Raw genomic sequence first — 11,293 nt, 5'->3', positions numbered from 1 at the left:
AATATCCCCATCCTCAATGATGGGGGAGCCCAGCACAAGCAAAAGAAAAGGCTGAAGCATTTGTGATAATTTTCAGCCAAGAGTGCCGAGTGAATGATCCATCTCAGCCTCCTCCTGAGGTCCCAGATGCCAGTCTTCAGCCAATTCAATTCACTCCACGTGATATTAAGAAATGGCTGAAGGTACTGGATACTGCAAAGGCTGTGGATCTTGACAACTCCCCGGCCGTAGTACTGAAGACTTGTGCTCCAGAACTAGCCGCGCCCCTAGCCAAGCTGTTTCAGTACAGCTACAACACTGACATCTAACTGGAAATGTGGAAAATTGCCCAGGTATGTCCTGTCCACAAAAAGCAGAACAAATCCAATCCAGCCAGTTACCACTCCATCAATCTACTCTTGATCATCAGCAAAGTGATGGAAGCTGTCGTTGACAGTGCTATCAAGTGCCACTTACACAGCGACAACCTGCTCACTGATGCTCAGTTTGGGTTCCTCCAGGGCCACTCAACTCCAGACCTCATTGCAGTCTTGATCCAAACATGGACAAAAAGCTGAATTCCAGAGGTGAGGAGACAGTGACTGCCCTTGATATCAAGGCAGCCCCAACAATACTCAGGAAGCTTGACACCATCCAGGACAAAGCAGCCTGCTTGATCAGCACCCCAACTACTACCTTAAACATCCACTCCCTGTACCACCAATGCACAGTGGCAGCAGTGTGTACCATCTACAAGATGCACTGCAGCAACTCGCCACGCCTCCTTCAACAGCACCTTCCAAACCTGCGACCTCTTCCACCCACAAGGACAAGGGCAGCTGATGTGTGAGAACACCACCACCCTCAAGTTCTCCTTCAAGCCACACACCATCCTGATTGGCCGTTCCTTCACTGTCACTGGATCAAAATCCTGGAACTCACTTCTTAACAGTGCTCTGGGTGTACCCGCACCAGATGGACTGCTGTGGTTCAAGAACCACCACCCATTCAAGGACAATTAGGGATGGGCAACAAATTCTGGCCTTGCCAGCGATGCCCGCATCCCATGAAATGAAAAAAAAATCCACTAATTGCTCGAATTTTAAAATTCGCATTCTTGTGTTCAAATCCCTCCATAGCCTCACTCTCTCCCTCTGTAAAATCCTCCAACTCTACAACCTTCTAAGATGTCTTTGTTCCTCCAACTCTGGCCTCTTGTGCATCCCTCACTTCTTTCACCCTACCATTGGCAGTCTTCAGCCATCTAGCATTCCCTCACATTCTAGTATTCCCTTGCTAAACCTCTCCACCTCTCTCTCCTCCTTTAACATGCTCATTAAAATCCACCTTTTTGACCAAGCTTTTGGTTGCCTGTCCTAATATCTCCTTTGGTTTGGTGTCAATTTTTGTCTGATTAAGTTCCTGTAAAGTACTATGGGATGTTTTAATATATTGAAGGCACTTTATAAATGCAAGATGTTCTTGCTGTTACAGGTGCTATTAAAAAAAGTTTTTAAAGGTACTATTATTGTTGCCGTGTCTGTCACTGTGATTATTCCTAGAGTTTAAGCTATCCATGACTCTAATAGAAAGGTTGCATTAAATACATCTAACACTAAGCAATCACTGCATGGACTGATTTATTTGAGGAACATAAACAGTGTTTCAAATTTTTTAAAAATTCATTCACGGGATGTGGGCGACGCTGGCCAGGCCAGCATTTATTGCCCATTCCTAATTGCCCTTGAGAAGGTGGTGGTGAGCTGCCTTCTTGAACCGCTGCAGTCCATGTGGGGTAGATACACCCACAGTGCTGTTAGGAAGGGAGTTGCAGGATTTTGACCCAGCGACAGTGAAGGAATGGCGATATAGTTCCAAGTCAGGATGGTGTGTGACATGGAGGGGAACTTGCAGGTGGTGGTGTTCCCATGTATTTGCTGCCCTTGTCCTTCTAGTTGGTAGAGGTCGCGGGTTTGGAAGGTGCTGTCTAAGGAGCCTTGGTGCATTGCTGCTGTGCATCTTGTAGATGGCACACACTGCTGCCACTGTGCGTCGGTGGTGGAGGGAGTGAATGTTTGTAGATGGGGTGCCAATCAAGCGGGCTGCTTTGTCCTGGATGGTGTCGAGTGTTTCAAATTGTCATAGTTACCCTCACCTTCCTTGCTAGTTTATGCTGCAAGGCACGATAAGAACTGTTGAGTGTATGGGCTGTTTCTCCCTTCAATGTTAGTAGACTCAGTCCTTCCAAAACAACAGTGGGAAAGGTTGCAGAGTGGTTGTCGACTGTGACTTTTACTGGTCTGGAACTAAGAGCACCGCTTGGTGTAATTTAGTAACTGAAAGCTGCAGACACTTTTATACCAGATGTTGCGACCGAGACGGGAGCAATGCACTGTCAATTTCGTCCCATCACTCCACAGGTCACAGCATATTATGAAAGTTTTCCCACCCAACCGGAAAACAGTCAAATTAAACACTCTAGTAACCCCTGGAATAAAACCGACCAAACTAGGTTTGGCAACAACAAATTAACTATTTATTAAAACTAAATCTTAAACACTATTAAGATAAACCTATGTCTAATGACTTTATAACTTCTTATTTTAACCTAACTCCCCCATTCACATACACACACTCAAAAATCACAGTTAACCCGTTTTAAAAAAAAAATGATGTTTAAAAAAATAAGCTATTTCTTAAGAATAAATAAATAACTGGGTTATAAGTCTTTGTGGGTTACGTTCCTGATGGGTGAGGTATCGTAGTGTTAAAATAATCAGATGCCACTCGAAATCTCCACATGGATTTGAGGAAACCGTCTTTTCTTGATAGGCATTCAAAGCACTTTGGCTGCAGCAGGCGTCAAACAGTTCTTTCAATGCGGGGTATAACAACAGATCAATGTTTGGATTTTAAAATTGGTAGATTTCAGTCGAAGCTTTACTGTGAATTCCAGAAAACACAATCAGTCAAGAGAGATTCAATCTTGAAGCAAAGACTCCTTAGATTGGAAGTAAGGAAAAAGGAATTTTGCTACCTCCAGCAATACAAATGTTTTCTTCAAAAGGGATTTTCTCTCCTTAGGCGATTAACACAGCCTGTGGCTCATTGTAGAATTTCTTTTGAGACAATTCTCTTCTTTCAAGGCAAGCAGGACGGATTGAGAGAGCAGTTAATAAAGCATACAGTATCCTAGGCTTTATTAATAGAGACATAGAGTACAAGAGCAAGGAGTTATGCTAAACTTGCATAAGACATTAATTTGGCCTCAGCTGGAGTATTGCAGCCAGTTCTGGGCGCTGCACTTTAGGAAAGATGTGAGGACATTGGAAAGAGTGCAGAAAAGATTCACGAGAATGGTTCCAGGGATGAGGAACTTCAGTTATGAAGATAGATTGAAGATGTTGGGACTGTTTTTCTTGAAGAGAAGGTTCAGAGGTGATTTGATAGAGGTATTGAAAATCATGACACATTCCTTCAAGGCACAAAAACCCCAAAAGTAAAGGCAGTCAACCATGGCTAACAAAGGAAGTTAAGGATTGTTTAAGATTAAAAAAGGCCTATAAAGTTGCCAGAAATAGTAGTAAACTTGAGGATTGGGAAGATTTTAGAATACAGCAAAGGAGGACCAAGAAACTGATAAAGAAAGGGAGAATAGAATATGAATGTAAACGAGCAAAAAACATAAAAACGGACTGAAAAGCTTTTATAGGTACGTAAAAAGAAAACGTTTAGCTCAGATGAATGTGGGTCCATTACAGGCAGTCAGGAAAATTTATAATGGGGAGTAGAGAAATGGCAGAGAAGCTAAATGATTACTTTGTGTCTGTCTTCACTGAGGTAGATACAAGAAATCTCCCAGAATTAGAGATCCAAGGGACAATGAGAAATTGAAGGAAATTAACATTAGTAAGAAGGTTGTATCGGAGAAATTAAGGGGGCTGAAGGTTGATAAGTCCCCAGGACCTGATATTCTACATCCCAGAGTGTTGGAAGAGGTAGCTATGGAGATAGTGGATGCATTGGTGATCATCTTCCAAAATTATGTAGATTCTGGAATGGTTCCTGCAGATTGGAAGGTAGCAAATGTCACCCCATTATTTAAGAAGGGAGGGAGAGAAAAAACAGGGAACTACAGACCTGATAGCCTTACATCAGTCGTCAGGTAAATGTTAGAATCTATTCTAAAGGATGTGATAAATGGACACTTGGATAATAATGATCTGATTGGCCATCGTCAACATGGATTTATGAATGGGAAGTCATGTTTGACGAACCTGTTGAGTTTTTTGTGGATGTTACTAACAGAATTGATAAAGGGGAGTGACTCGGTGGACATGGTATACTTGGATTTTCAGAAGGCTTTTGATAAAGTCCCCCACAGGAAGTTCGTTAGCATAATTAAAGCATATGGGATAGGAGGTAATATACTGGCATGGATTAAGCATTGGTTAACAGGAAGAAAGCAGAGAGTAGGAATAAATGGGTCATTCTCACATTCGCAGGCTGTATCTAGTGGGGTACCGCAGGGATCAGTACTTGGGCCCCAGCTGTTCACAATATATATCAATGATTTCGATGTGGGGAGCAAATGTAATATTTCCAAGTTCGCAGATGACACAAAACCAGGAAATGCCTGTTGTGAGGAAGATGCAAAGCAGCTTCAAGGGGATTTGGACAGACTTGGTGAATGGGCAAGAATGTGGCAGATGGAATATAATGTGGAAAAGGTTAGTCATTTTGGTAGAGGAATAGATGTGCAGAGTATTTCGTAAATGGTAAGAGATTAGAAAGTGTAGATGTACAAAGGGACCTGGGTGTCTTCATCAATAAGTCACTGAAAGCTAACATGTAGTGCAGCAAGCAATTAGGAAGGCGAATGGTACGTTAGCCTTTATCGCAAGAACATTTGAGTACAGGAGTAGTGAAGTACTTAGTGCAGTTTTGATCCCCTTAAGAAGGATATTATTGCCATAGAGGGAGTGCAACGAAGGTTCACCAGACTTGTTTGTGGGATGGCGTGACTGTCCGATAAAGAGAGATTGGGGAAACCAGGCCTGTATTCTCTAAAGTTTTGAAGAATGAGAGGTGATCTCATTGAAACCTACAAAATAATTAAAGGGATAGACGGGGTAGATGCTGCTAAGACGTTTCTCCTGGTTACAGAGTCTAAAACCAGGGGACACAATTTCAAAGTAAGGGGGAAGCCACTGAAGACAGAGATGAGGGTTGTGAATCTTTGGAATTCTGTACTGCAGAGGGCTGTGAAAGCTCAGTCATTGAGTATGTTTAAAGTAGAGATTGACAGATTTCTAAATACCAGAGACAAAGGGATATGGGGATCTTCTTCTTCTTCTTTGGCCTCCTTGTCTCGAGAGACAATGGGTAAGTGCCTGGAGGTGGTCAGTGGTTTGTGGAGCAGCGCCTGGAGTGGCTATAAAGGCCAATATTAGAGTGACAGACTCTTCTACAGGTGCTGCAGAAGAAATTGTTTGTCGGGGCTGTTACACAGTTGGCTCTCCCCTTGCGCTTCTGTCTTTTTTCCTGCCAACTGCTAAGTCTCTTCGACTCACCACACTTTAGCCCCGCCTTTATGGCTGCCTGCCAGCTCTGGCGATCGCTGGCAACTGACTCACACAACTTGTGATCAATGTCACAGGACTTCATGTCTGCGTTTGCAGACGTCTTTAAAGCGGAGACATGGACGGCCGGTGGGTCTGATACCAGTGGCGAGCTCACTGTACAATGTGTCTTTGGGGATCCTGCCATCTTCCATGCGGCTCACATGGCCAAGCCATCTCAAGCGCTGCTGACTCAGTAGTGTGTATAAGCTGGGGATGTTGGCCGCCTCGAGGACTTCTGTGTTGGAGATACGGTCCTGCCACCTGATGCCAAGGATTCTCTGGAGGCAGCGAAGATGGAATGAATTGAGACGTCGCTCTTGGCTGACATACGTTGTCCAGGCCTCGCTGCCATAGAGCAAGGTACTGAGGACACAGGCTTGATACACTCGGACTTTTGTGTTCCGTGCCAGTGCGCCATTTTCCCACACTCTCTTGGCCAGTCTGGACATAGCAGTGAAAGCCTTTCCCATGCGCTTGTTGATTTCTGCATCGAGAGACAGGTTACTGGTGATAGGTGAGCCGAGGTAGGTGAACTCTTGAACCACTTCCAGAACGTGGTCGCCGATATTGATGGATGGAGCATTTCTGACGTCCTGTCCCATGATGTTCATTTTCTTGAGGCTGATGGTTAGGCCAAATTCGTTGCAGGCAGCCGCAAACCTGTCGATGAGACTCTGCAGACACTCTTCAGTGTGAGAAGTTAATGCAGCATCGTCAGCAAAGAGGAGTTCCCTGATGAGAACTTTCCGTACTTTGGTCTTCACTCTTAGACGGGCAAGGTTGAACAATCTGCCCCCTGATCTTGTGTGGAGGAAAATTCCTTCTTCTGAAGACTTGAATGCATGTGAGAGCAGCAGGGAGAAGAAAATCCCAAACAGTGTGGGTGCGAGAACACAGCCCTGTTTCACACCACTCAGGATAGGAAAGGGGTCTGATGACGTGCCGCTATGCTGAATTGTGCCTTTCATATTGTCATGGAATGAGGTGATGATACTTAGTAGCTTTGGTGGATATCCGATCTTTTCTAGTAGTCTGAAGATATCATGTCTGCTGACGAGGTCAAAGGCTTTGGTGAGATCAATGAAAGCAACGTAGAGGGGCATTTGTTGTTCGCAGCATTTCTCCTGTATCTGACGAAGAGAGAACAGCATGTCAATGGTCGATCTCTCTGCACAAAAGCCACACTGTGCCTCAGGGTATACGCGCTTGGCCAGCTTCTGGAGCCTGTTTAAAGCGACTCGAGCAAAGACTTTCCCCACTATGCTGAGCAGGGAGATTCCACGGTCGTTGTTGCAGTCACCGCGGTCACCTTTGTTTTTATAGAGAGTGATGATATTGGCATCGCGCATGTCCTGAGGTACTGCTCCCTCGTCCCAGCACAGGCAAAGTAGTTCCTGGAGTGCTGAGAGTATAGCAGGCTTAGCACTCTTGATTATTTCAGGGGTAATGCTGTCCTTCCCAGGGGCTTTTCCGCTGGCTAGAGAATCAATGTCATCACTGAGTTCCGATTTTGTTGGCTGTACGTCCAGCTCATCCATGACTGGTAGAGGCTGGGCTGCATTGAGGGCAGTCTCAGTGACAACATTCTCCCTGGAGTACAGTTCTAGGTAGTGCTCAACCCAACGGTCCATTTGCTTGCGTTGGTCAGTGATTGTGTCCCCTGATTTAGATTTGAGGGGGGCAATCTTCTTGATGGTTGGCCCAAAAGCTCTCTTAATGCCATCATACATTCCGCTGATGTTTCCGGTGTCTGAGGCCAGCTGAATATGACTGCATAGGTGTTGCCAGTAGTCATTTGCGCAGCGCCTGGCTGTTCTTTGTGCAGTGCTTCTGGCTGCTTTAAGTGCTACGGATGTTAACTCGCTGGGGGCTTTCTTGTAGTTCAACAGTGCAATGCGCTTAGCGGCTATGACTGGTTCCAGCTCTTCAAAATTAGATTGAAACCAGTCTGCATTTCTCTTCGCACGTTTGCCATAGGTGGTCATTGCTGAGTCATAGATGGCGTCTCTGATGTGGGCCCACTTGGTCTCAGCATCCCCTGTGGGAGTGTTTTGAAGGGCTTTTATAAGTGAATTTAGAAATTTTTGTAACAGCTGTGGATAAGAAATTCTGCTCCTGTTGATGCGCGGGTGGCCCTTCTGCTTGGAGTGATGCAGCTTCTTTGGTTTGAGTCTAACCTTGCTGCACACCAGTGACTTGAACACTGTTTAATGAGGCTCGCCTTGTGACGATGAGGTCCAGCTGGTGCCAACGACGTGATCTTGGGTGCCTCCATGAAACCTGGTGACAGGGTTTAGTGTGAAAGAACGAGTTGGTGATGCAGAGGCAGTCTCTGTCCATTTTCATTCATCCTTCCAACACCATAGCGCCAAAGGCAGGAGGGCCATGAGTCATGGTCGGCCCCAACCCTGGCATTAAAGTCCCCCAGCAGGAACAGATGTTCAGTGTTGGGGATGCTACTAATGATATTATGGAGTTCCTCGTAGAACTGGTCTTTAGCTTCAGGTGGGGAGCAGAGTGTTGGAGCATAGATGCTGAGTAGGTGTACTGGACCAGAGGCGGTGAGCAGTCGGATGGACAGTATGCGTTCCGAGCCATTTGAGGGAGGCTCCATCATGCTGAGCAAGGAGTTTCTGATGGCGAAGCCCACTCCATGCTGTCTTGGTTCTTCAGGATCCCTACCCTGTCAGAAGAAGGTGTAGTCTTGCTCTGTTAGAGATCCACTCGCAGGGAGGCGTATCTCCTGAAGTGCTGCAATGTCCACATTGAATCTACTGAGCTCGTTGTTAATGATGGCGATCTTCCGAGAATCGTTGATTTCCGACAGGCCAGGACACATAGTTCTGACGTTCCAGCTTGCAAAACGAAGGGCTGGTACCTTCTTTCCTTTTCTCGTGCTGTTTGGTGCAGTGTTGCAGTCCACTTTTCGGGCAATGACCCTGAGCTCCAAGCACCCATTCAAGCAGGTGGACTGTGGCGGGAAAGAACCTTATTGACTGGGGACTTCCCGGTTTGAAGCGGGCGGTAGCTGTCCAGTGAGGTGCGATGACCTCTCCCATCGACAAAGGCAACCTGTGGCGCCTAATCTCTGCACCAACTGAGCTGGACTTATAACCCGTAACTGCTGCCTTCCGTGTTTGGTCGGTCGCTGTGAGGCGACTATGGAGTGACCTCTCCATGGCGCATGTATGGAGGTTGAGAGTTGCCCAAGCGTCAAAACCCCCCTCTCGGCCTTTCTGGTGGGGTCCAAAGGCGTGCAGAGCACGACGTGTGGCACCGGTATGGCTGCAGGAACTGCCGGAAACATGCCAAAGGTGACACATGACCGCCTACGGGGTTCCGCTCCGGATTTTCTGTTGGTGTTTACTCCCTTAGCCTTGGTCTTTCCCGAGATGCCCACAAGGCAGTGGGATAGTGGGCACAAGGATAGTGTGGGCAAAAGGCATTGAAGTGGATGATCAGCCCTGATCGTATTGCATGCAGGCTCAATGGGCTGAATGGCCTGCTCCTCCTATGAGGGGTCTGAACAGGACAGGGAGAAACTGTTCCCGCTTCGTGAAAGTGCTTAGAACAAGAAATGCACAGATTTAAAGTGATTGGCAAAAGCCACATGAGAAAAAAACTTCTTCATGCAGAGAGTGGTTCAGGTCAAGAATGTACTGCCTGAGAGTGTGATGAAGGCTGGTTCAACCGAAACATTCCAAAAGGAGAATTAGACTATGATACGAAAATGAAGAATGTGCAGGGTTACGGGGAGATGGGGGAAATGGCATTCGGAAAGCCAGTTCAGACGCAATGGCTTCCCTGGGCGCTGCGACAATCCTGTAATTCCCCTATGTTAACCTTTTTTTCCCTCTTTCCACCCCCTTCCGCCTTTCTAAAATGGCGGCCCTGTAACGGATCCTCCGCAGGCAGTTGGAATTGGCGGGTCGCCAGGCCGGAATTGTCCAATCACCGTGCACTATAACCTCTGATTGACGTGGGGTTCCTCCGATCGCCGGGGCTGGCGCGTGAATTTGTCCCGCTCTCCCTGACACCTCCTATCCAATCAGCATTGGGGCCGCTGTTTGATTGACAGGGTTCGGGCTCTATTTCCGGTTTTTGCTCCACGGCCCAGTCGGTGCGCGATTGACATGGAGCTCCACGTTTACTGTTTGGTTCGCCCAATCAGAAGTGGAGTAGGCAGGTCCGACCACGCCCCACGCTCGGCAACCTCCAATCGGCGACGCCGCTACCCTGTGATTGACGTGGCGCCATTTTGTCGGAGTATATGTTAGGAGGTCGGCTGCGAAAGCCGCGGTTTTTCTTTCTGCGCTCTCCGGTCTGCAATGGACGGGTAAGAGTTCCGGCTCCCCCTGGGGCTGCTTCACGGCTAGTGATGTGGCTCGAGGAGGGTTGAAAGCCGGAGGGAGGAAGGATGGAAGTGAAGATTTTGCTGGGCTCAGAGCGTCGCGTTCGGCTTCAAAGCCCCGTCAAAGTTGGGAGCGAACGGCGGTGGCGTGGGGGGAGGGGAACGAGGTTAGGCTCAGGCCTGCGCACGCGGCGTAGGCCCAGACTGCTCGCAGCAGCGCGGCGGTTGATGCCGTTTGAATTGTATTCGAGGCCTGGCGTGCGCTAGGATCCGGATCTGCCTGAACGACCACGGGTCCTGCGCTCCGTAGCGTAGTGGCGCCGGCCCGTCTTCTCAACCCGCCAATTTGGCACTGCAAAATGGCGGCGGCTGTGTGGGGGCCCAAGGCTGGGGAGGGGGCCGAATGTCTGCAGCATTGGAGGCGCGGGTCTTGCGGTGTGTTTGTCGGCTCCTCGGTGCCGTATGGAGGTTTATTCTCTGGGTGGCAGAGCCCGGTGCGGGGGGTAGGGAAGCTGGTTACTGGGCCTGCCGATTTAGGATAACGCCACCAGTCTTGCTCTGACTAGTGGCGGGAGGTGAACTCCGTGTCCACGTTAGTGGCCGATGGGCGGGCCTTGGCCACATGGCTGCCAGGGGAGTGCAGGGTGCCGCGAAACAATCTCGTCCCTGTTTAACTTTTAAACAGCTTCTCGTCTGCGCCACTTTGAACTAGTTTTTGCTTCGTGTGTGGGTGTTTTAGCTTCTGTTCCGAGGTTAGAAATGGATCTGAACTAATTAAATGAACACAACTTTTGTGACACCACCGCAATACAATGTCAATTTATTGTAGGATGTCCGGTAGAGTCGCATCCAGTGAAAAACTAATGCTTTGGGAAAATGATATCGATTGTATTGAGGCAATTTCTACAGCTGGGGGAGTGGCAGGATTGCAAATGAATTTTAATTGTATTGTCTACTCAGTCAGCTGATAGTGCATGCATTCTTGGCTCCACTTGTTTTTAATTGCTTTAGTTTTAGTGTTGTGGTTTGCTGAATGGGTCCTGTAGAAGGAGCATGCTACTGAACTCCAGCTGCAAACCGTTCAGATGTTCAGGGTTTGGTGAATTTAAATGCTTAATACTGGGAATCTTTTGAAGTTTGGATGTTTGTGGTCATGAGACTGAACAATCTATGAATGAGGAAATGAGCATTTAAAATGGTTCCACCCTCTTTATCTGTAAGTGCTTGTTTAAGGCCAGTTGCATAACCCTCAAGCATTCTTGTGCACCCATAAGTATGGGGACATTGTGTATGTGAGGTGGGGGGAAGATATAACTTTGTGGGTTTTCCTGGTAACTAT

General features: G+C 47.3%; 1 protein-coding gene across 9 annotated transcripts in view; it reads left to right on the top strand.

Moving 5' to 3' along the window:
• The first annotated feature begins 9,860 nt into the window (after positions 1-9,860).
• The window catches only part of LOC137351820 (polypyrimidine tract-binding protein 1-like), a 33,691-nt gene continuing 32,258 nt past the window's right edge, over positions 9,861-11,293 (top strand). For all 9 annotated transcript variants that reach the window (XM_068016692.1, XM_068016690.1, XM_068016688.1 and 6 more), the window contains exon 1: positions 9,861-9,939. In XM_068016692.1, the coding sequence (XP_067872793.1) occupies positions 9,932-9,939 (8 nt within the window). In that variant the 5' untranslated portion in view covers positions 9,861-9,931. The remainder of the gene's footprint in view (positions 9,940-11,293) is intronic.

The sequence above is a fragment of the Heterodontus francisci genome, chromosome 36, assembly GCF_036365525.1.
Source record: "Heterodontus francisci isolate sHetFra1 chromosome 36, sHetFra1.hap1, whole genome shotgun sequence".
NCBI classification, from domain to species: domain Eukaryota; kingdom Metazoa; phylum Chordata; class Chondrichthyes; order Heterodontiformes; family Heterodontidae; genus Heterodontus; species Heterodontus francisci.
This window is presented reverse-complemented; position numbering and strand designations above follow the sequence as displayed.